Source organism: Euleptes europaea, chromosome 9 (assembly GCF_029931775.1).
Source record: "Euleptes europaea isolate rEulEur1 chromosome 9, rEulEur1.hap1, whole genome shotgun sequence".
In the NCBI taxonomy this organism is placed as follows: Eukaryota; Metazoa; Chordata; class Lepidosauria; order Squamata; family Sphaerodactylidae; genus Euleptes; species Euleptes europaea.
Genome location: NC_079320.1, coordinates 63,077,819 through 63,104,247, shown reverse-complemented (window position 1 = coordinate 63,104,247; position 26,429 = coordinate 63,077,819). Strand labels below are relative to the sequence as shown.

General features: G+C 42.5%; 1 protein-coding gene across 4 annotated transcripts in view; it reads right to left on the bottom strand.

Moving 5' to 3' along the window:
• Positions 1–26,429, bottom strand: part of MTUS1 (microtubule associated scaffold protein 1) — a 101,928-nt gene that overhangs the window by 15,467 nt on the left and 60,032 nt on the right. For 3 of the 4 annotated variants that reach the window (XM_056855610.1, XM_056855608.1, XM_056855609.1), the window contains 2 exons: positions 23,753–23,970; positions 6,165–6,231 (listed from right to left, as the gene is read on the bottom strand). In XM_056855610.1, coding sequence (XP_056711588.1) covers positions 6,165–6,231; positions 23,753–23,970 — 285 coding nt within the window. Of the gene's footprint in view, positions 1–6,164; positions 6,232–7,184; positions 7,311–23,752; positions 23,971–26,429 lie in introns of those variants that run through there. The other variant, XM_056855611.1, reaches the window with a different exon arrangement.

The window sequence follows — 26,429 nt, the reverse complement described above, 5'->3', positions numbered from 1 at the left end:
CGCTGTGAGGCAGAGGAACGAGACAGCATCTCTCAGAAATAAAAGGACCATATGTGCCAGTAAGGGGTGGGTGTCGGATCCAGAAACACGCACACACTATGAATGGCAAGACGGCCAATATTTATAGCAAAAATGAACCCTGAGGTTGCATGAGGTTACTGACAAAACAGTAGATTTGTCAGGGACAAAGATTCTAATTCCTTCTCCAGTACTTTGGAGAAAGGTTATGAAAGGTGTGAGGTCATGTCAGGATGTTTCTGAATACCTGTGCTGTCTTGATTAATGGCCAGTGATTGCTTTAGTATAGACCTTTAAATGTGTGAAGATGTCTGAGAAGTTTCTCAGGAAGGGTGTGAGTAAAACAGGTGATGGCTGACTTTATCTCTTCTGCAGGCGGGATGAGGCTTGAGGGTGTATCAGATATGCAAAAGGACTAGCCAGATCTTTCTGAATAGCCCTTGATTGCGGATGGGATTAAAGGTTCTCCCTATCAGTTCCAGGTGTCTGCTAGGAGTGCTTCATTTAGTGAGTGAGGCTACTAACTCCCTTCTGTTCTCAGCCTTTCATACCTCGAGGCCTGAGAAAATGCAAATGACCCATTACTGTCTGACACCTTGCAAGGTTTCACACAGGTCACAATGATGGAGTCCAGAGCCCTGGAATCTTGGTCCACCTTGTGGAACAGCACCCTGCTTCTTATGTTAGCCTTGATCCTATATACCTTAATGGTATATCAGGCTGCTGGGACAGTAAGGGGGCCAACATAAGAGGGGTGTGTCAGGAATGCTGTTTGAGTACCTTTCCTTTTCCTTTTATCCCTTAGAAGCTCCTTGATCAATTGATCTTGAGCAGCATATATCTAGTGTTGGAGGGATATAAGGACTGAAACAAATCTTGCCACTGACAATGTAGCCTTGGGGTCCCTATCGCTTAGTAAAAAAGGCATTATGTCAGTCACAGAGGCATTGGATTTGTATATTAAAAGGGGGAAAATATAGTGCGATCGAAGATCCTCCTAAAAGCGGCATTCCAAAAGGGCATGGGCTAATGAGTCAATAGAGCCAGAAGAGCAAGGGCAGATCCTGTCAGAGTATGGTATATTCAGAATTCTGCCCTGCATTACCATAGAAGGGTTAGCATTCAATCTAGCCAAGCAAAAAGCTCTACAGAAATGAGGAGTTGTTAGATAATATGTATAGGCAGGCAGACCACGTGGAGGGAGTATTCCGAAGAACTGGGATGAACAGACACGACGAGCACGAAAAGTAGTGTTGTTATAATCAAGCTCTTTAATGCGCTTTTTAATTTTGGCAAAAGCTTCAGTTTTCCCAAGATCTGATAACATATCCTGCGAGAAGCCCAACAACGCCAGTTTCTCATCTAAGATTTTTTGCCATGAGGATTTAAAAGGGTCATGCTTCAGAGTAGATAGGGACCCCTCAGTGCTAAAGCACAGTTTAAGGTGTAGTTTAAAGGCGGCCAACCACACCCTAGCTTCAAGTGACATTTGGCCAAACTCGGAACGAAGAGTAACGCCAGCAACACATCGAGGGGCATTTAGAAGTTTTCGTAAGAACTGAAGAAGTGGACGATCTATAGATTCATTGATGACTGTAATCCAGATGGCAACACCAAAGAGGATAATTGGGGTAATTTTCAGGTTAAAAACCTGAATAGCCCCTGGAATATATTTGCCACCTTTGGTGTGAAAAAAATTGACAATAGCACCAATCCCAGGTTTAATTTTGTTGGACACGGCTTTTTGATGGGCATTCCAATTTAAAAAAGGTAAAGGTCCCCTGTGCAAGCACCGGGTCATTCCTGACCCATGGGGTGACGTCACATCCCGACATTTCCAAGGCAGACTTTGTTTGCGGGGTGGTTTGCCAGTGCCTTCCCCAGTCATCTTCCCTTTACCCCCAGCAAGCTGGGTACTCATTTCACCGACCTCGGAAGGATGGAAGGCTGAGTCAACCTTGAGCCGGCTACCTGAAACCAACTTCCGTTGGGATCGAACTCAGGTCGTGAGCAGAGCTTTTGACTGCAGTACTGCAGCTTAACACTCTGCGCCACGGGGCTCCTATTCCAATTTAGGTTACGGGAAAAAAGAATGCCAAGGTAAACAAACTCCTTGACTTGGTCAACCTCAAAGCCATCTAATACCCAGCGAAAAAGAGGCAATTTTCTCCTCTTAGTGAAGATCATAATCTTAGATTTATGATGGTTTATTTTAAGACCTTCCCTAGAGCAGTACTCAGAAAAAGTTTGCAAAGATCTTTTCAAACCAATTCTTGTGCGGGACAGGAGAACTGCATCGTCAGCATAGAGTAGAATCGGGGTGGGATGACTTGCAAGCTTTGGGGGGTGTTTGAGTACCATCTAAATCTCCTTCATGCCTTGGGAAACTCAGTTAGAAGGGGTGATTTTGTAGAGCACGCACGCGCGCACACACACACAGTCCAAGCTCCAACTGCGAATCACTTAATTATATGGGACTCAACATGAGCCACTGAGATCAAGCCAATTCCTTTCTAGGTAGCCTGCCCAATTGTTCTGTTTCTTGGTCACACCAGAACATGGAAAAAGGAAGGAACATAGGAACCAGCAGATAAGTAGACTGGTTAACGTACCCTTAAAATGGAACAGACCCCTCCTCTTTTACTTTACACAGGGACTTTATACTAAGCTCAGTATTGAACAACATGTTCTTCAGATACAAAAAGAAATTTACAAGCAAATATAATGTGCAGTCTAAGAGTTAGGAAAAGCTTGCTACAATTGTAGGCTAAAAACCTGATCTGGACCAAGCTTCAGCTTTGAGTATCAGCCACTTATGGGTCTGAGCGCATACTTCTAAATCCTATTGCTTCCTACTACACTCCAACATGGCCATGGCACATAAGGAAGTGTGCTGATTATCTGCCACACAAACCAACACACAGAACAATCCATTTTTTCACCAGTGTCCAGTCAACAACTTTATAACTTGAGAGTCAGAGCAGGGTAACAGTAGGGAACTGGATGAGGACTGTGAGACCCTATTAACATGTGGCTGATAAAACCTGAGCTACTTACCATGTCTCGGTCTTAACCTATCTCATAGGGTTGTTGTCAGAGGACAATGGAGAATGGAGGACAAGCAACAGTGCAGGCTACACTAAGTATCTTGGAGAAAGGGCAGGTTAAAAATGTAATAACCTGCATGGTTCTGCAGTGTTTACTAGTCCTCAGTAAACACATCAACACCAAATGCTTCCAAGTTATACAGAAAAAGCACAATTGTGCTTTACATTTCTTTTTTGCCTTAAAAAAACTAATCTAGGAGCATGGTGTAGTGGTTTTTAAGAGTATTGAGCTAGGGCCTGAGATCAAACCCCCACATTATAACCAAGTTCACCTTGGGTCAGTCGCTCTCAGCCTAACCTACTTCACAGGATTGTTGTGATGACAAAAGGTGGTGGGAGGGAGCCATACACAGCATCTTAAAATCCTTGGAGGAAGGGTAAAATAAAAATGTGAAGAGTCTTCCTAAAACCATGAAAAGTCTGACAGAGCACCTGAAAGCAACTCTAGTGACCTTTTATAGCTATCTGAAAGTAGAAAACCATGTATATGTGGAGCCCCTTCCACTGAAACAAAATATGAAGGTCACGAGACCATATTTTGCAGTTTTGCAGGTGAGATGCTGGCCATGGTTAGGCCAATCAGATGACCTTGGCAACTCAGCTATCACTCATTAAGTGAGACCCACTTTAACTGGGAATCAAAAAATGCAAGTCACTTTTGCTTCCAAGACTGACCCAAAGCAGCCCCAACAGGCTAATCACTAGGACTACTGTCCTCAAAGCAGCCTAACTTAATCAGCTTTGCGGAAGTACTCTTGATGTGTACATAAAGAGCACAGTTTCACATAAGGCCGTGATACCTCAAGAAGCCTGCTTTTGCATCCTTAAAGACAGGTGCACATTTTAAGCCACCTGAATATCTAATAGCAATAAATAGTGACCCAGAATTTCTAACATAGGAACGCCCCTGCTGGATCAGACCAAGGTCCATCAAGTCCAGCAGTCCAGCAGTTCTCTATCAGCATAGGTTTCCCCATACATATTTTGAAAGATCTTCACTTCTAGTGTTCTCCACCTACTTTCACATCTCCTGGAGTCTCTTCTCGCAAAAGTGAGATAGAAATTTGGTAGCAACACAACTTTTGGTGGGATAGCCATCTGTACATGGGGCTTAATTCAGGTTTGTCAATGTTCTTTAGACTGTACCGCTATTCTAATCTGTATTAAAATCAATGGTCAAAAAAAAAAAGGGAAGCAAATGTGTGCCAGAGGCAAACCACCAAGGTTTGAGTAGAATGTGCACAGACCGTTTCTACTTACATAATGCAGCGAAGTTAGTTCATTTTTGTGAAATAAATGGAGTAAGGGGCAGTAAAAGCAGAGTTTCATTCTCCCTTGTGAAAACTACTATGGTAACCAGGGTTGCCAACTGACCCAGCACTTGAAAATAATTAGACTAACACACATGGTTTACAGAAGCCATTCAAAGACATTCATGGCCCTGAACAAAAAAAAGGCGCCCTTTATCTAACCCTGGTGTAAGCTTGCGGCAGATGCAATCATAATAAGACAGGCAGCTTCCAGCTGCTAAAAATAGGCCTGAATGTATTAAGGCTTCGCAGTGTGTCCAAGGCCATGTTTACAAATACATCCTGATAGCTAAGTAGATGGTTCTAACAGTAATTTGCAACATTAAAAAGCCAACCTGCTACTTAAGACACCATCCTGCTTTAGACAGTTAATTATTCTCATCACGAAAACGGCTGTTTCAGCACATCTGACATGAAAATGAAAGCTGTACATCTATCCAAACTTAGGAGTTCAGATCCAATAACTTTTCATATTAATAATATGCTTTTCTTAAGTGTTTCACATACATCAATTTCATTGATCCTTACAACAGACTAGTATGGTAGGTCAACGTTATCTCCATAGGGCAGATGGGACTGAAGCAGTGTGAGTGTGGCTTGCTTAAGAGCAGTAGTAAGTTCTTGGTGAAGGCACGAGAGGAACCAGAATTAGGGTATCTTCTCTGGGTTGGGGAACTCCTGGAGATGTGGGGGTGGAGCCTGGGGGGAGAGTGTGGGGTTTGGGAAGGGACCTCAGCAGGGTATAATGCCATACAGTCCACAATCCAAAAATGCCATTTTCTCTAGAGGAACTGATCTATGTAGTCTGGAGATCAGTTACAATTCTGGGAGATCTCCGGGCTCCACTGGGAGGCTGGCAATTCAACAGAATACAGCTCATTCCTCTTAACCCACTATACGACCAACAACAACCAGTTTTAAAACTTAGAATTCTTAAGAAATTGTGGCTAAGAGACAAGCCTTCATTTGGCTGCTAAGAAGTAAGGTTGCCAACTCCAGCATGGGAAATTCCTGGAGATTTGAGGGCAGGGCCTGGGGAAAGTGGTGTCTGAGGGGGAAACTCGGTGGGGACGTGATACCCCGGAGGCCTCCCTCCACAGCTGCCATTTTCTCCAGGAGAACTGATCTCTGCAGCCTGGAGATCTGTTGTAACTCTTAGGAGAACACCAGGCTCCACCCTGGAGGTTGGCAACTCTACTTGGACACTTAGGCCATGCCTCATTTCAGACCATTTCCTGTACTGTTGTCATCAGCTTATGCTGCCTTCAATTAACCTATTTACTGGAAGCGACGTTTCTCTGTTCGTTTTACTCTCGGGTCTAGAAAGACCCAACCTGACACACTGTGATTAATAAAATATAGGCTATTTTACAGTTGTTTCACTTACTGGCAAGATGTAAAATACATGCCTGTTAAAGACATTTAAACAAACTGGGACAAATGCATACTGACAGCCAGTTTCCTCTCCCCCCTCCCCTGAATGTTTTGACCATCAGATACGTGTTTGACAGGAAGCTCTGGTAGGCTCAGTCAAGTTGGTGCCAGGAATTCAGTGAAGCTGGGGTCACTGCAGCCAAAATGCCAGAGAAATGCAAAGCATACACTTTTCAACAGAACGCAGTCAGGGGATTAGATCTTGCTGGTTCAATCCCATGGGTTATGTCTTAACTCAGTTTTGCTGCTGCATTTTTTTTTTAATTGCCACCACAAAAAATGATCATGTGCTTACCCAACTCTCCACGAAGGTGGATAAGTTCAAGGGACAGCTCTTTACGTTGCTGTAGTGTCTCCTCTCTCTGTGGATACAAACATAAACAGAACATAGTAAATGTTCTGGGCAGAAAACATGACACTTTCCAATAATTAACTCAGATGCTATCTGTAGAATGACAAGAGACAGGAAAGGGAAGCCAAGACATGAATCATGCAGGATAACAGCTTTGTAACGTTACAGACACACAGATGGCCCTGAGTTAAGAAAGCACAGATGCCGAAATAAAGACCTTGCAACTGGTTTGGTAAAAAACACACACACCCTGAACCAGTTCTCTAAGTGCACAATTTACTTTTAAATTAATAAAACCCTCAGGGCATGTATGAACAGCTTTTCCAGGAGAAAACAAACAATACCAGCACTCAACTAACATTCTAGGATCCAGGATGCATGCCTCTTTTCCATAACTCAGAGGACAGCATGAAGGGACAAACATTACGTGGCGCATGTACTTTGTAACAAAGGTAAACACAGTGCTTAGATAGGGAAGGCTTTTAAGCTTTCCCAAGCAGGATAAACAAATTAAGAAGAAAAACAGAGTTGACACGTTGCTCGTTGTGTCAAGATTTCAGACAGCCACACAACTCACACCAACTTTTAGAGTTCCAACACACTGTGTGCGTTTGCACAGAGCCCTGAGAAGAGCAAACCTTTGCTTCTGCTCCCTCTTCCCGAACCTACTATTAACCACATTCCAGAACAGCAAAGAGTTTAGAACTGAACACGAATCGTGTAGCACTCACATAAAACAAGACCCGGATGAATTTCATTGCACTCCTTGTCTCTTTAGATGCAGCTGCTGCTGTAAAGGGCAGAACACTGCCGAGATTGCAAGATCCAGGTACTCTCTGCCCCCCACCCCCACCCCAAATTGCTTGCTGCTGGAACCGTTTTTCACCTTGCTTGCAGCAAAGCACTGCTTAAGAATCCCTGGTGTCATTCCAGAAGAGCACTAGAGAACAAAACGTTAACTACCTTTTTCGTAGCGCACTGAGAATACAGGCACATTTTGCTGCTAGAGCAACCCATCCTCCGGCTTCTGCACCCAGCTTTTCGTCACCCCCCCTGCTGTTCGAACACAGCAGGCGTGTACAGGTGGCACCACTACCCCAAACTGAAACTGGTCTGGCTACATTTAACTCACTGCTAGCTAGCTCTCCATTGGACACGGCCCTCAGCCCCCTGGCTTCACCATGCTGTGCAGTTACCGTACTTCTTCTACTGGCCTCTCCCCCAACAGAAGCAGACACTGCAGCTCTTGGACTTGGCACAAGCAGCCGGTGATTACTTAAAGCCACAGCCCTTTCGTTTTTTGAAAAATGAGAACCAGACATTACGAAGATCGATTGCCACTTACGTACAATATCAGCTGGTACAGTAAAGGGGGCGGGGGGGGGGAGAAAGGGGGGAGAGGAGGGAAAATCCCGACCTCTTCCAGGGATAATGGATCTTATTTTTAGCTTTTCTGAATTAGTTAGTCTCGATGTATAAATACAAAGAAAAAAGATGACATGAATGAAATGAGCAGGGGGAAAGAACAGCTCCTGCCAATATTACTCTGCAATTATCAATTATTGTAGAGCCCATGTACAAGGTGCTTTACATAACAATAAGCAGCTAAGTCCCCACTCCAAGGAGATTACAGTCTCACAATTCAGATGATGCAAGCAGAGATACTTGTGAGGGAAGGAGATGCGTTTGAGCAAATGAGATTGTTGGTTCATTAGAAACCAACCAACAGAAAGCCTTTGCTTACTAAAAGCCTTAGGGGGTTTCCCTCCAAAACACTATGATTACATTACTAAAATTTCCATTTGAAGACAGTTTGCCATCCTAAGCAGAACGGCATCTTTCTAAGCCCATTGACTTCTATGGTGCAGCTCCCATAAGTATGGCACTGTAAATCTATTCCGCTACTCCATGGCCGAATCTCCAGACCCCTCTTTCACAAGAAAAAGATGGTGTTTTTTCTTTAGCTTTTCCAAATAAGACATACCTTCCTAGTAAGTGGCACTTTTCAGAAACACAAACATACATATTGCAAAACTACAGTCAGTTAATGCTAATATGGGAAAGCTGGTTTGGTCATAAGATCGTTGGATAACCGTGGACAAATGAATATCTACCTCAGTTTGCGGAATATATAGCCAGTATTAAAACAGGAAACACACTGGCAAACCACCTCGTAAACAAAGTCTGCCTAGGAAACGTCGGGATGTGACATCACCCCATGGGTCAGGAATGACCTAGTGATTGCACAGGGTACCTTTACCATTATTAAAAGAGGAATACTAATAACCGAATCACTGGGATGTTAGGAAAGGTCTGTAAAGAAGTTTTCACTTTAAGTTCCATACATATGATAAATAATACATACCTGGGCACATGGGAAATATTCTTAAACAGTATAAGGATTTTAAAGGTAACAAGTGTACGAAGAAATACGGTAGTTGAAGTCAAGAGTAAAAACTGCCTTGCAGACAGAGAGCCCCACCTTGAGAATACATTGGTTAATATCAAGGCATTCCCTCCATCAGCAAATTGGTCTGAAACTCACAATAAGAAAAAATCCACTTATCTGATAACTCGATTAGCGGCCAGCCACTCCTATCAACCCTAAGTTATAGAAACAATTAAGCCATTGTTCTTGGAGGGGGGGTTGCAATATCACCCTATTAGGGTCGTAGAGTGGTTGAATACATTACCGTTTAATTAAATGGCCTTGAGGGTCACACAGATTGATACACAAAATTTGAGGGGATTGCTTTGCACTGAACCAACTTCTTGGATGAAGCTGCCTTCATCCAAGAACCGCAGTCCTGTTTCAGCACTGACAATCACATAATATTTGAACTAGGGGTGACCCAAGGAAGTTGACATGTAATAGATTCAGGATACACAAAAGGAAGTACTTATTTAGTCAACAAATAATTAAACTGTGGAATTCATTGCCAGCTGATGTACTGACAGCCACTAGAATTGATTGCTTTAAAGGGGGATCAGCCAGAACTTCCACATCCAGAGGCAGTTAACCTCTGAATACCGGCGCTGGGAGACCAGCATTGGGGAATACCTTTCCTCTGCTCCCTGTTTTTGGCCCTCCACAGCTACTGGTTGGTTGCTGGATACTGGAATCACTGGGCTGATCTAGCAGGGCTCTTCTTATGTACTTTACATCGGACAGAATAGAGGTAAGTGTTAAGAGTTAACTGCTATAACAAATACAATCCCAGAATTAGACTGTAACCTTCTGCTGGACAATGAACTCCAAAACTTAAGCCTGAACTTGAGAAATCCAATAAGCACTTTTTTGTGCTTAGGGCTGTTTAGCTTGGAAAGAAGGCGGTTAAGGGGAGACATGATAGAGGTCTATAAAATTATGGATGGTATGGTGAGAGTGGACAGGGAGAAGCTTTTCTCTCTCATAATACTAGAACGCTGGGTCATCTGCTGAAGCTGGAGGGTGAGAGATTCAAAACAGATAAAAGGAAATATATCTTCACACAACAGTGTTAAATTGTGGAACTCCCTGCCCCATGATGTGGTGATGGCTGCCAACTTGGAAGGCTTTAAGAGGGGAGCAGATATGTTTGTGGAGGATAGGGCTACCCATGGCTACTAGTCAATATAAATACTAGCCATGATGCATACCCATTCTCTCTAGTATCAGAGGAGCATCCCTATTATATTAGGTGCCACGCAACATAGGCAGGATGCTGCTGCAGTCGTCTTGTTTGTGGGCTACCTAGAGGCACCTGGTTGGCCACTGTGTGAACAGACTGCTGGACTTGATGGGCCTTGGTCTGACCCATCAGGGCTTTCCTTATGTTCTTATGTTTGCTGCTTCATGTGACACTCATTTTTCTGAATGGAAAGCTGGTTATCAGAGTGGCAGTGAAATAGGAAGACTCTGCTTTAAATTTTACCTCAGCTATAAAGTTGCCAGGGGCCTTATACAAGCCAGCCACTCTCTGCAATATGAGGGTGACAGTGGCCTAGCTTATAAAGGTATTTATTCTGAAGATTGAGATATTGATACACTTTTATACTTTCATATACACTAAGTATTGCAGTTTTGGGAGACTCTTGAAAGCTACAGAAGGAATTTCGGTCAGATTCAAAGAAGCTCATTTCCTTAATTTAGATCAGTGGTTCCCAAAGTGGGCAGTACTACCCCCTGGGGGGCTCTAAGAGGCAAGAGGGCAGCAGAGGGGCGTTAGAGGTAGGCCCCTTCAACTGTGTTGTTCACTAATTTACAATAGATCAAGCTATGGCACCATGCTGGGAAATTTGGGGGAAAGGATTAGAACTTGTTTCCAGACTTTGAAGAGCTGGTACCACTGGATCAAGTTCATCAGTCTTGTTGAATACATTTCAGCTAAAAAGTTTTTAATTTGATTTTGAATAGATGTGCAATTAATTGTTACTGTTTTGAAATTTTATTATTATCTTCTTTAGTGCATCATGCAAACCCCTATTTTGAACAATGTTTTTTATAGGATAGGGGGCGCTGGGGTTGAGTTTGTGGAACGAAGGGGGCAGTGGCCCAGAAAGTTTGGGAACCACTAATTTAGATCAAGTAACAATTGACACTTCTACTACTACAAATCCGTTTACAGGCCAACAGACTTACATAAGAACATAAGATCAGTAAGTCAATTATATAAAAGGGGTACAAAAACAACTAAAATGTTTTTGCTCGAAAAAAAGTGCAGAATATTCCTGTGCATCAGCTGTGCGATACAGTGTTTGAATAACATGCATTAAACATAGATCATAAGTAAAATTCAGACTGAATCCTGTCTTGTAGAGTTGGAATTTTGCCTTGCACTACACACCATTATGGGTATATGTGAAGTCCTGTAAGAGCTTTCAGATAAACTGGCAGTCACAATTTCCAGATGGAAAACCAAAACTAAGAAAAAGCTATGTGCCGAACAAGCTGATGGAGAAAGTTGGAAATTTGGTTCACTCTGGGGTGACAGTACCTCTACACTGCAAAGTGGGTTTTCATCATACCCTCAAGAATCTCCCAAAACTGCAACTAGACAAAGGCCTCAGCCCCTCCACACACATTTGCACTTTGTTTCCCACTCCACACCATTTTTAACCTATTCATTTAAGCTTGATAAGTGTAATGGTGCAAACATGTAATAAAAGCAGACAATTGAAGATAAAAAATTAATTTATGTAATGCAAGATCAGCAATTTCCAGAAAAGTGAAGGATCTGCCAGCATTTCAGATCAATAAAATGCTCTGTCTGAAAACTGGGCTCATTGTAACAGGTGGCAAAAGGAATGACGAGCAGTTTTCCTAATTCTGCATCTACTTTTCTGCAGGGAGAGCTGCTGCAGATAGCTGGGGGTGGGGACAGAAGGCTCGCATGTAGAAGTGTTGGCGGCACACACCTAGCCTTTATTTTACTGTGTGTCTCCCTCCTTTATCTGTTTCCTGATCTTCTGCTGAGCGTAGGCATGAGAACAAACTGGTTCCCACTGCCAAGGGAAGTCGGCCCGCTCTCCGTTGTATTAGGGTATGCACCCAAACTGGTTCCCGCTGCCAAGGGAAGTGGGCCCGCCCTCCGTTGTATTAAGGTATGCACCCAAATGCTTATCCATCTGAAAGAAATGCAGTGCAGAAGGCCACTGGCACTGCAATGCACAGGAGCAATGACCCTGCTGCTTTCAGCAATGGAGACGAGTCCTCCCAACACCTATCCACATGCAACCAATTTCGCACCTTTCAGCAAGGGAAAAAAAGAGAAATTGCTGAAAAGGAGAGTGCAGTCTCACAGGGGCAAAAACACTTGTGAATAGGGTTGCCAACTGCTCGGTTGTGGCGGGCAATTGCCCGCCAATCAACCAGGCTGCCCCCTGACCAGCTGATAGCCAGCGGGAGGAACAGAAAGGGGTTAACGATCCCATGCGCTCCCGAGAAGGCTCCAGCCTCCTGTTCCACGCTGCAAGCCCGATCGGGCCTGTAGCATGGAAAGGGAGGCTGCAGTGTTCCTCCCAGCCCTGCTGTGCGCACGCTCCGAGCATGCACACAGCGGGGCTTGAAAGGCTCCAGCCTCCACCCCCCATGCTACAAGTCTGATTGGGCTTGTAACGTGGAAAGGAAGGCTGTAGCCTTCCTCCCAGTCCCAGCCTCACTGTGCCGCGCTCGGAGCGTGTGCACAACGGGTCTTGGAATACTCCAGCCTCCCCCCAGACCCTGCCCTCCTCAAGCCCCGCCCCCAAAACCTCCTGCCGGTGGCGAAGAGGGACCTGACAACCCTACTTGTGAAACTGCCCCTTGTTCCAATTCAACAGTAGCACTGGCCTTTATGCCGAGGCTACGTAACAAAGGAAGGGGGGGAACGTACTAAATTTGAACTTTTGTAATAAAAGCATTGAGTACAGCAATGTACTCCAATGCTAGCTGCTTACCCTTCAAGTTCAGTACGAGGAAGAGGTTTTCCCACCTACTGGCCTCTCCCATTTATGAGTAATCCATTTCCTATCTTTGGTCCCATGCTCCCAAATCCCAGGTTCCTCTCTCTGCTCAATCTCCCCCTAAGCCCTACATCTTCCCTGCTTTCCCCTGATCACTGGAGAGCAAAATGGGAGTCTGCAGCAAGCAGGAGGAACAGGCAAAAATCTTCCCCTGTTCACATACAGAAAAGCCATTCCATCAGGGGAGGCGTTTCAGCCCTTAGGAACCAAGACATTCTGGTAACCAGAGCAGAAATGCCATAAGGAACCCTTGCATAGCGTTTTAAAAATTCAATGTGTCTCAATGTTAATTCCAAGCCTGCTACCTGACGCATGCACCCCACCTAATGGCTGGCCTCATAGTTAAGAGGAGAAAAATAAGGCCACACCAGAGGGCAGGAGAACCCAAAGGAGAGCAAGGTGCAGAGTTGATTGAACCTTCAACTGTTCAAGGTGGGAACACAAATTTCTATAGAAGATCCCCCGACAAAGCAAACTGCGAACCGCACAGGGATCTAGAAGAGCTAAATAGCCCTCAACCTTGTACCATGCTCTCATGGTTAAAAACCAGGTTAACCTCATCAGCTGTTTATGAGAACGAGTTCCAAGTCTGGGATCATAACTGACACATAGTTAAGAAGCTAGTGAGTTTCATACTGCCCAAACACTACATCTGTACTCAAGTAACAGCCTTTTTAAAAGTCTCAAAATCAGTATGTCTTGGATCAGCCAATGAAATACCCCCCCCCCCAAATCCCCAACCTTAGTGTGTACGAGGGGGATCGACACACTTGTGTTTAAGGCATTATTTACACTATTCTTCATTTTCCAAGAAGTACAAGTTCTTGTCAATATATGATAGTCTACTTTGTATACATTTCATACAATCCTTTGAAGTATATATGGAATGTTTCCAAAAAAAGTAGGAAAAAATAAAATATGCATAATTCTGAACAGCCAGTCAAGACTTCTAGATATATTTTATGATGTCATTGTAACGACAGTGTGAGGGAGCAGTAAAATAAATCACATTTACTATACGCTAAATTTCATTGATGTCATTAAAGCTTCTGGTCCAAGTAAATTCCTAAGTTAAATGGTTTCTACAAGCGAATTAGAAAGCTGCCATTTTAAAACTGCTAGATGGTGATAAAATTTGCAGAAATTGGAGTTTCCCTACCTGTGCCAGAATTACAGACCACATTCTAGTAAAGTTAAACTAACAAGTTGCATTATTTGATAGTAGCAAATATTCATGCATTTTAGAGAAAAAAAGTATTGTAATTTGTGGCATTGGATGAAGTATTTAAAGTAGTTATAGTAAATGTATAATATAGTAAAGGTAAAGTAGGTATGAAAGCTTGCTTTTTCCATAATAAATTATCCATTTTGTAGTAGAGCATCCACTGGCTTCTGATGGTAATTTTAATGATAGTAAAGTTTACGCTATAAAGTATGAATAAAAACAGGATTTTTCAAATTGTATTTTCAAGCTTAAATGAAGTACGCTTCAGTCATAATACATGTACCTTTTGAAAATAACCTGGCTTTATATAAAGTACTTATACAAAGCAGCAGGCTAGAATTTTAATAAATGGATCTCTAACAGAAACAATTGAAATAGCAAAAGGCACACAACAAGGATGTCCAATAGCACCAACCTTATTTAATTTAGTATTGGAAATATTAGCTACAAAAATTAGAAAAGATACAACAATCTATGGAATAAAAAAGAAGAAGAGTATAAAATGAGGAGTTATGCGGATGATGTCATGATCTCAGTAACAAAACCAAGTATCTCTTTAAAAATAGAATGGGCCAAATAAACAGATTAGGAATCTATTCTGGATATAAACTGAATAAGAAAAAGACAAAGATAATGTTATTAATGGCATCAAAAGAAGATGAAGTATAGAAAAAATAACAGAATGTACTGTTGCAAAAAAGCCAATAAAATATTTGGGAATATATGTAACCGGGCATAATGATAACCTCTATAAAGACTACTTTCAAAGAGTCTGGACAAACATACAGGAAGGAGAAGGAGAAGAAGAAGAGTTGGTTTTTATATGCCGACTTTCTCTACCACTTAAGGAAGAATCAAACCTGCTTACAATCACCTTCCCTTCCCCTCCCCACAACAGACACACTGTGAGGAAGGTGGGGCTGAGAGAGCGTGACTAGCCCAAGGTCACCCAGCTGGCTTCATGTGGAGGAGTAGGGAATCAAACCCGGTTCTCCATATCAGAGTCCACCGCTCTTAACCACTACACCACAATGTAGAAGATATGCAACGATGGGAAAAGTTGAAAATGTCGTGGCTGGGAAGAATCTCTGCAATAAAAATGAACGGATTACCAAAGCTGATTTTTAAAATTTCAGATGCTACCAATATATATATATAAATGAAAAGATTTCAGAAAAATGGCAGAGAACAACAAGTAACTTCATTTGGAGTGGAAAAAGATGAAAAAAGAAGAGGAAGACTAGCTGTTCCAAGCATTAAATTGTATCATCAAGCAGCAGCGATAGTTTGGATAACAGATTGGGTCCTCGATCAGAAAAGGCGAAGCGTCACATTAGAGGTAATGGATGCTAAAGAAGGAGTACATAACTATGCAATAAGAAGTAATTAAAAACAATAGAAACACAAGATGGAAGACATGTTGTGAAAGATGGTTTGCTAAGAATATGGTGTCAATGTAGAAGTAGAATAAGTCCCCCCAATTTCACCATTGACGTCTCCAGTTGATGCTTATCGTGATAGTAACACATGGCTGAAAATGGACTATATAACTTATGAGAACATGACGGATAAACAAGGGAACATTAAAACCTGGGAATCAAAGAAGAAAGACTATCTCGTGGTTGTTATATCATTAAAAGGCTGCAAAACTGAGAGAATAAAAAAGAAGGTGGATATTTAAGAAAGATGACTTTTGAACAATTAATCATGGGAGATTTAAGACATTAACTAGGAAAAATTTATAGACTGTTATTACAATATGATACCGAAACAGAGCAAGTGAAAGACTGTATGACAAAATTGATGCAAAACTTTGGAGAAAGTATACACATGAGTAAACGGGAGAATCGTTGAAGTGGGTGTTGCCAATGGAGGGGCGGAAAAAGGAATAGAGTCTCCAACTAGTCTGCACCCCAGGGATAGTCGGCTTTCAAATGGAGTAAGGAAATACATTGTCGTATAAGTGTTTGTCGAAAACACAGATTAAACGCTTGGAAAATGTTTCCGAGACCAAACGGAGGGAAAATAGCGCGGACACAAAAAGATAAGACGTTTTATTAAACGTTACAAATTATTAGTACGCAAACGTCCACAATTGCTTAACATGAGCTGGATTATAAATCCCACAAAGCCATTGCTTCACTTTTCAACAGAAAATAAATGGAATTTAAGCTTTTAAAAAAGAAACTGGATAGATTATACTGTTCTCAGTGAGAAATGCTATTCTGCCTCAGTAGTACCAACCTGCCTTTGGAAAGATCAGGACATTATGTCTTCAAGTACATGATCTTCACTACTACCCTTGTATAGGTACAGAAAGTTAAACATTATACATTCAGAATAGTTCCCCCCCCCCCATCACTAAACACCTAATTCTGTGTTGCAAAAATGTATACAGCTGATACATCCAAAGGCTTGGTACTGCTGGGTTATATAAATGCTCCATTTATTTACAACATAAAATATTATTATTGTAACTAAGGAGTATATATCTTTGCTCAGGGAAAGAGAACCCAAATGCATAATGGAAAAATTGATTTATACTTTGTTCCCTCGCTTCTGGCAACTGAAATCAGGTACAGAACAGTCTCTACCTTAAATCAGTTTATCCAGTGCCATATGCAGAATTCAGCATTGGATACGAGGAATGTCCGTATATTTTACTTTTATTTCCAACCATCTCTTTAACATGTCACGCCCTTGCCTCAGAGGAGAACTAATAGCAAAAATGAAATGTGTTTACTCAGCATTTCTGGTGTCCTGTGCCATTAACAGAAACGTGCAAATACTACAGAATTTAAATACATGACATTTATTTTGAGCCCTCAGAACACCGTGCACCCTCAAACAGATTCAAATTATATAGTAATAAAGCCTTCCTTCACTTACTCCTAAACTGGAATTTGCTTTCAGTTATTGAGAAGTTGGCAACACTTTATTTCTTTGAAAGTAATAGAAAATTATGTCTTCATAGATTCAGCCTGCAAGAGTGAATGATTAGCATATGCCATATTCTCCGTGATAAACAAAGACTAAATAGAAGGCAGGGGGTCTCAACCTTTCTGAGCCTTCAGGCATCTTTGGAATTCCAGCACCTGGTGTTGGGCACAATCACAAAATGACTGCTGCAAGAGGTGGAGCCAACCACCAAATGTCAGGGAGCGAGGTTATATATAACCCTAATAGTAGATCTTCAGCATTTCTGGCAGAAGCTCCAGCGTGGTGTAGTGGTTAAGAGCGGTGGTGTGGAGCGGTGGAGTCTGATCTGGAGAACTGGGTTTGATTCCCCACTCCTCCACATGAGTGGCGGACGCTAATCTGGTGAACTGGATTTGTTTCCCCGCTCCAACACACAAAGCCAGCTGGGTGACCTTGGGCAAGTCACAGCTCTGTTAGAGCTCTCTCAGCCTCACCTACCTCACAGGGTGTCTGTTGTGGGGAAGGGAAGGGAAGGGGATTGCAAGCCGGTTTGAGTCTCCCTGAAGTGGTAGAAAAAGTCGGCATATAAAAACCAACTCTTCTTTCTTCTTAACTTGATGCCTTTTAATGCGCAGAGCCAATCAGAAACCTGCCGGGCAAGACCCACCTAGCCCCGCCTTCATAAAAGCATTTGGCAGGTGCCAGGAAAGGTGTCAGTAGGCACCATGGCACCCATGGGTACTACTAAGGTTGCCAACCGCCAGGTGGTGGCTGGAGATCTCCTGCTGTTACAACAGATCTCCAGGTGACAAAGATTAATTCGCCTGGAGAAAATGGCTGCTTTGGCAATTGGACTCTATGGCTGTATACTCCAAATCCCATCCTTCTCAGGCACCAACTCCCAAATCTCCAGATATTTCCCAACACAGAACTGGCAGCCCTAGGCACTACGATGGGGAACATAGGACTCCCCAGCATAAATGTTGCCAACAGGTGAGGGAGTGCAAACCCCTCTGATTTTAAATTAGAGAAATGCTTAAAATGCATCTGGCAGTTGACATACTGAAGATTAAAATTGCATACACACACATAATTTTAATCTTCAGCATATCCAACAGGCCTTTGAACTTTGTGAATCTTGCATACTGAAATATCTTTCTTCTCATGCACCAAAATATGTAAAAGCCCTGCTGAATGCATGCCAAGTTTATGCTTAAAAGGCGGAGTGATAGAAGAGATATTCTGTCAAATTGTGACCTCTGATATATAAATAAAACTGCAAAAGCTGAAACATGTTAAGCATTAAAAGATCAATGAGACATGTAATAAATTAATAGTTGCAAATAATTTATGATGAAGAGTAATAGTTTACTTGGAGGTCGCTGAAGCAACTTGCCAAGCATTTCATATGTTCAGAGGCAATGCTACAGATTTAATACTTTTCAATTTAATTTTCTTTGAGCATTTTCTAAAATGGCTCAAAGTGATGCATAAGCAGCAGCAAAATAAACAGAATCGTGTTTGTTAAACCTCAAGTAGCAAACTGCAGAACTAAAAGGGCCAGCAATTATGAATTCATACTGTGGGGGGAAAGGGAAGCAGTTAGCCACACTGGCCCAAAGCAAAATCCAAAAGCAAAACCCACGCAATGCCTTTTTTTTTTGACACCCCCCCCAAAAAAAATGACAAGCTTTTGAGTTCTATTCATAAGGCTGGACGTTTAAAGGGAAGGAGTAATGTTTCGAGACATGCTCCTAAAGCCATTTCAAACAGCACCTTTGGCCTTCAGGGAAGAAATAGCAAAATATGTAGGCATCCCAATGAAAATACAAAAACCAGACAAGCTGACACCACCACCATTTCAAATCTGTATACCTGCTCAGCAATTCACACAAATACACCAGCAAGACAAGGTCTTAAAGTAAAGGTAAAGGTTCCCTGTGCAAGCACCGGGTCATTCCCGACCCATGGGGTGACGTCACATCCCGACGTTTTCTAGGCAGACTTTGTTTACGGAGTGGCTTGCCAGTGCCTTCCCCAGTCATCTTCCCTTTACCCCCAGCAAGCTGGGTACTAATTTTACCGACCTCAGAAGGGTGGAAGGCTGAGTCAACCTTGAGCCGGCTACCTGAAACCAACTTCCGTCGGGATCGAACTCAGGTCGTGAGCAGAGTTTGGACTGCAGTACTGCAGCTTTACCACTCTGCGCCACGGGGCTCTTAAGGTCTTAAGAGCACAGCCTAAAACAGGCCATCTGCCCATGTGATTTAAAAAAAAAATCCTGCTTGAGAATAGTTCTGCAAAACTCAGACAGTACACTTAAAAATATATATCGTCCTACTAAAAGGTATTAGGTGGCTTCTGCTTTGATCAATGGAGAGAGAGCACCTAGAAAGCAGCAAAACTATTAACAAAATCTCCACGAAGAAAAACAGAAGATTCAAGTTCTTATTTTATCATGGTGAATGCTTCAATTACACCTCCCAAATGAAGTTCAATACATCTGTACCTTGATTTCACCCTGCAAAAAGGGCAGAATTCACACTGTGGAAACTGTACTAAAAAAAATCTACCTTCAACACCATTCTTCCATTTTTCTTGGTTCCAACAGCCTAGATGGGTTGTTCTGTACATTATTCTACAACTACTATTTTGTCCCTTGTTTTCTTTGCTAATTTAGCAAAGAAATGTGCTGGGCAATAGTTGTTCACTATACTGTGTGTGCAAAGTGTTGTCAAGTCGCAGCCGACTTATGGCGACCCCTTTTTTTGGGTTTTCATGGCAACAGACTAACAGAGGTGGTTTGCCAGTGCCTTCCTCTGCACAGCAACCCTGGTATTCCTTGGTGGTCTCCCATCCAAATACTAACCAAGGCTGACCCTGCTTAGCTGCAGAGATCTGACGAGATCAGGCTAGCCTGGGCCATCCAGGTCAGGGCATTCACTATACTAAAGACCTATAATTGGGAAGATGCATGGGGCGGGGAACAGCCCTGGCCCCACCTGCCTTGGCCCCAGTCTCAGTCCCTCCCTAGCCCCTCTCCCCCTAAGGAGGAGTAGAGAGCCTGCCCAGACAACCCTGATGTCCGAGTAGGGCTGTCCCTCACTAGGTGAGGTGACATTGGGCAGGCCTGTCCCCATCCCTCACCCCAGTAGAGTGGGGCAGGTGCATCTCTCATTGTGGTGAGTTCTCCAGTGTGGTGTAGTGGTTAAGAGCAGTGGTTTGTAACGGTGGACTCTGATCTGGGGGGTTTGATTCCCCACTCTTCCACATGAAGCCAGCTGGGTGGCCATGGGCTAGTCACAGCTCTCTTAGAGCTCTCTCAGCCCCACCTATCTCACAGGGTGTCTGTTGTGGGAAGAAGGGAAGGTGATTGTAAGCCAGTTTGATTCTTCCTTAAGTGGTAGAGAAAGTCAGTACATAAAAACCAACTCTTCTTCTTCCTTCCCCATGCCTCTAACCTGTGCCAAACCCTCTCTTTGGTCTGGGAGGGGGCCTGGCAGGAGGTTGCTCCCCAGGCCATCAGCCCACCAGAACTCTTTGCAGTGGGCTTTAATGGCCAATCCAACCCTTCCTTGAATAGATGTCATGGAATTTAGCAGGCTCATCAACCCACAGTATTAATTGGGGAAAATAACATCTTTTATTTAAGCTCTCATCCATAAAGCTCTCGTTGAATATTAAATAAACTGGTTCTGCCCGTGTCCTTGAGAAAAGCCACAAAACCAAGCCATGAATACACAAAGTACGGGTTTCTACATACTCAAGAGATTCTCCAAGTATGGAGAAAACTAGGACTTCATCCTTTATTAATGTACAAAGGAGGAAACCTGAGGACAAAAAGCCTCCAGCCTGATAAGGACTGAGCATGAACACATGAAGCTGAATCAGACCCTTTGCGCATCCAAGTCAGTATTGTCTACTCAGACCGTTGGCAGCTCTCTAGGATCTCAGGCAAGAGGTCTTTCACATTACCTACTTGCCTAGTCCCTTTAACTGGAGATGCCAGGGATTGAACCTGGGACCTTCTGCATGCCAAGCAGATGCTCTGCCACTCGAGCCACGGCCCTTCTCTTACTCAGGACGGAACATTGAGAGCAACTGAGCGTCAGTTAAAGAAAAAAGGGGAGAGGGAAGAGTAGAATATGCTGTAAGCTGCTCTGAGCCCAACTCGTTGGGATCAGAGCAGCCTAAAAATCAAATAAGCTATTATAATTATTTATTATGATCATCATCATCATCATTATAGACGTAGTATTTTCCTCAGGGGGACAGGCCTGCATAGTTTTTCTGTTTCTGCTGTGCCTACCGATACAGCAGCAGCAAGGTGGCATAGTCTCCGCGCCCCAGCCATTCTCTGCCTCTCACCCAACACAACTAGGGACTTTCTCCATTTTTAAAAATTGAAAACTGTGTATCGTTACCAACAAGTTCTCAGAATTCCCATCTTTCATTTTTAAATTAAGTCTGTAATTCTCTCCCACCCCGGATTGTGGAAACATGCCTTTCTCTATACGTTTCTCCACAAGAAAAGTTGCTAGAAAGATGGGAACTCAGAGAACCCTGTTACACATGGACATTATAGTCATATGACAGTTCCTGGTTAAAAGAACAAAAATGCCCCCTGGTGGCAGGGGAAGGAAATGGCCACTATGGGGGAAATGGATGCGAAGTGCGTGGGAAAATCTGAACTGTTTCGCCATCCAGTCTTTTGCTGATACCTTTCCTCAAACTTTGGAGCCAAACAGTTGCTTGACAGACGGGAGTGGGGAGCTGGGAAAACCGTAAAAGGTCTCCTGGAGAGGAGACGACTGAGAAGTGATACGATAAACATCTTCAAGTACTTGAAGGGCTGTCATATAGAGGATGGCGCGGAGTTGTTTTCTGTTGCCCCAGAAGGTCGGACCAGAACCAACAGGTTGAAATTAAATCAAAAGAGTTTTTGGCTAAACATTAGGAAGGGCTTTCTGACAGTAAGAGCGGTTCCCCAGTGGAACAGGCTTCCTCGGGAGGTGGTGGGCTCTCCTTCTTTGGAGGTTTTTAAGCAGAGGCTAGATGGTCATCTGACAGCAATGCTGATTCTATGAACCTAGGGAGGGGCAGGAAGGGTTGCGTCAGTGTTTGGCTCTCATGGCCCTTTCTTACATGCCCAGAGAAATGCCAGTCACCACTTTGGGGAAGGGATTTTCCTCCTGGCCAAATTGTCCTGGGATCTTGGAGTGGTTTTTTGTTTTTTGCCATTTTCTGGGCATGAAGTAGGGGTCACTGGGGGAGTGGGGGGGAAGGTAGTGATGAATATGCTGCATTGTGCAGGGGGTTGGACTAGATGACCCTGGTGGTACCTTCCAACTCTATGGTTCTATGAATGCACCGTGACGCTGCAGAGAACCAAGAAAAAACTCACATCCCTCCCTGCTTAAGCCTCAACAAACTTAGAGAACAATGAAGGGCAACATTTCCAAGCTATACTCCCTTCCTCATGCTTCCTCTTAGACCCAGCTCTTCCAGCAACGACAGTCTAGCTGACACGGTTTTAGCACTATACTACTTTTGTTCTGTTACAACTTTAATTTTAATTTTATTGGCAATGGGAAGGAGGATTCAAAATGTATTCCTGCAAGATCAAAAAGCGGAGCTTATGACTTGCAGCTTCGAACAGCTAACCCCAACCCCCGCCTGTTCCACCAAAGAAGAGCCATTTCATAAAGTGCTGTTTCCCCGCACGTTAGGGCTTTGCACCCACAAATGGTATCTCCTCTCAGTGCACCTGAAATCCAGAAACACTGGATGACTGTTGACATCAAATCTCAACAGAGTTAAAATGGAAGAACTTATTAATACTGATCCATGCTTTCAGGCAGCAGCTACTCTCTCACTATTTCAAACAATTAACCATTTAGTCATTTGATACCACCAGTGACGGACCTTGAAATATGTGTGTGCGTTTTAACACACACTTCAGGCACTATAAGCTCCTCACTTACTATCCTCACTCATGCCATACATCCTGTGATGCTCACTACATCACAGGACTGTTGATCCTCACTTACCATCCTCACTCATGCCATAGATGCTCACTACATCACAGAAATGTAGGGGGGAAATGATGTTGTAAGCCACTGGTTGAGAAGGAGGAGGAGGAGAAGAGTTGGTTTTTATACCATCCTTTTCTCCACCTTTATGGAGTCTTAAACCAGCTTACAATCACCTTCCCTTCCTCTCCCCACAACATACACCTTGTGAGTTAGGTGAAGCTGAGAGAGTTCTAAGAGAACTGTGACTGGCCCAAGGTCACCCAGCTGGCTTCATGTGGAGGAGAGCAGAAAAAAAAAACCGGTTCTCCTGATTAGAGTCTACCATGCTTACCTAAATGCATACAAATTTTGCAATATTTTGCACCCTCTATACCATAGTGGACCTTGCAGTAAAACATACAAACTAATTTGTCGATCTGTTCAGACATTCCTTCACCATCTTACTCACTACCTTCCCACACATAGTTCAAAACAGCAGTGTGCCTTACACTCACACACTCTCCTTACTCTTTTACTGCCACTATATGGAGAACAGAAGTGACCATATAAGCTGGAAGAGGTGCCATTATTTAAACACAGAATCTTGCTTTAGAGTGGAATAGCTCAAAGCTGATCTCTCCTCTAGTGGTTTCAATTATGACACAGTTGCTCAGTTTGGCAACATTTCCCTATTCAACGAGGGTTATTCGTCCAAACAGTTTCTCAATACAGATTTATACCTTTACTTACTGCACAGCAGATCTAAGCTTCTAAACATGCTAACATTTCTCTTTGTGTACAGACACTTTTCAGTTGTGTAGTGTTAACAAATGGAGATGCGCAAAAAGCAAACCAATGAAAGAACATTTAAAGTATTGGACTAATTTTACCTCAGACTGTAAGTGTTGGATCACAAGAGTTAATGCTTCAAATTTCCTGTTGCTGCTTGCCAAACATTTCTTCAGTTGTTGGATAATTCCACTTTGGTGTTCACATTTTCTTTTGTATTGTGTCAACTCTTGTGTTTTTGTTTCTGTAGACTGCACTTCATTAGAACTGCGGGTTTGTATGCATGAGTTCTTAGGAGTCCTCTGCTTTCCCTTGTCAACTGCAAAAACAAGCAAAACACCATTTTTATTATATGAACTCCGAAGCTACAAATGAGTAAGAATCACATCTTGTCACCCATTGTTCAAACTCTGTTGTTGAATAAACATTGTTCTTACAAGGAGCAAGCAGCACACTATTTCAAATAATTTCTATAGATTTATTTGGATGTGTTTGCTAGATTGGCTTTCAGTTAAGTACTGCATTTCCACTGCTATGGTTTTATAGTCAATGAGCTGAAGCTTATTCATTAATTTGATTTAGCAACTTATCCTATTCTCATACACTAGTTGCATTTCAGTATGGTAACCAACAGTACTGGAATGCTTTTCCTGTGTATACTAACTCTTCTAGTGTTGCAACTTTAAATGCAATAGGAGGTCCAATCCATTTCATACTCACTGTACTTTAATTGACATAACTAACATAACATTGGTTCTTGTAGGTTATCCGGGCTGTATACGATATACTCCTGCAGAGGTGAGGGGGTCTCTTTTGTCTTTTGCTGATCGTAATCAAAACATTAATGGACCGTGCAAGACGGATCTGTGAACCACAGTTTCTCAAGGAAGAAACTAATTATCTAAATCACTCACTGCTAGCAAACGGCTAGTCCAAGAATGAAATCAGAAGGGCCATTAAACCAAACAAAAATCAGAAAACTCAGGAAAAACAGTCTCCCATAGGAAAGGTATTCTTGCCATTTATTAAAGGAGTCACTGATAGGATGGAGAAACTTTTGAAAAAACATAACCTACAAACAGTGTTTAAACCCACCAAGAAAATACAACAAATGCTACGATCAGCAAAAGACAAAAGAGACCCCCTCACCTCTGCAGGAGTATATCGTATACCTTGCAGCTATGGAGAAGTTTACATCGGGACCACAAAACGCAGCATACAAACAAGGATAAAAGAACATGAAAGATACTGCAGACTTGGCCAACCTGAGAAACCAGCAGTGGCTGAACATGGACTGACACAAACAGGACACAGGGTCTTATTCCAAGACACTGAAAGACTGGACAATTCTACCAACTATTTTGTCAGATTGCACAGAGAAGCCATTGAAATTCATAAACATCAGCACAACTTTAACAGAAAAGAGGAGAGTTTAAGAATGAATAAGACTTGGCTTCCTGTTCTGAAAACCTCCAGACTAACAAAGACAACATTCAACAATAGCCATGCAGATTAGCTTTGGATTACACACATTAACAGATCACTTCAGGATACAATGGTTCCATATTAACATACCATACCCTCATTAGCACATTATCTTGATACTTACAGGACAATGATTAGCACATTACTTTTGCAGGACAGTACTCAGCTCAAACCCAACCCCTTTCTGACTATATATTACTCTTCCTACACACTTGACACTGAGAGACACTGTCCTTCAGTGTTACTACTCTGAAGATGCCTGCCACAGTTGCTGGCGAAACGTCAGGAAAGAAAATTCCAAGACCACGGTTACACAGCCTGGATAACCTACAAGAACCAATGAACTCTGACCGTGAAAGCCTTCGACAACTAACATAACGTTTGCTCGTTAAACAAGTCAACGCTCTTTGTGTTTTCAACATTTTCACACATCTAATGCGCATTTCTTTCTTCCAAACCTTCCAGTTAGATTTACCCAATTGTTTGTTGTTAGACTCCTGTTGCCAAGTTACTGAAGCTTTGTATTGCAATACAATGACTGAAATTAAAGGGCTTCCCAAGTCAATAGAACAATATATTGCTTAACCATTATAAGCCAAGATGTGAGAAGATAATGACTAAGATGGAGCCAGAAAGGCTACAGGATTCCTTCCTGCAATTCTAGTACCATACCTTTCATAGGTTTTACTCAGTTCATTAACACTTGTAAATTTTAGCAATTCATGTCAAAGATGGGGGAGGCTTTTAGCAACATCAATGATCATGTAAGTTCTCAACTGGAAGCTATTCAATACTTCTCTGTAATATTTTTAGCTGGGCTGGTCATACAAGAACTTGGCACACAAGCAGTTGTGAAGATTTCTGAAATTTACAGTACTGTTTTTTTGCTCTTAAATTTGGTTTTTGTAGTCAGACATAATCACAAAGTTACACTATGTATTGTTATATTTCTCCAAAGATGATTTTACATTACTTTATCATGCAACATTGCCAGATCACAAGCATGAAAGGACTGCCTCAGAGTTTCAGACAGATGTCTCCCAAATTTTACAAAGAGCACCGTAAGACCACATTCTTACCTGTATATTTTCATCAAACTATATACCACTGACTATTCACCAAAGGCATATTATCTACAACCGTAAGATGTTTAAATAGCTTGAGAGAGAAGGCCCTACATCAACTCACCAGGTTTGACAAAAAATAAATCCCCTTCATTTTAGCTCTCAGTGCAAGAATGAATGTTAGAATATACTATGCTGGCTTCCCTTAATAATAATGATATAGCCTAAC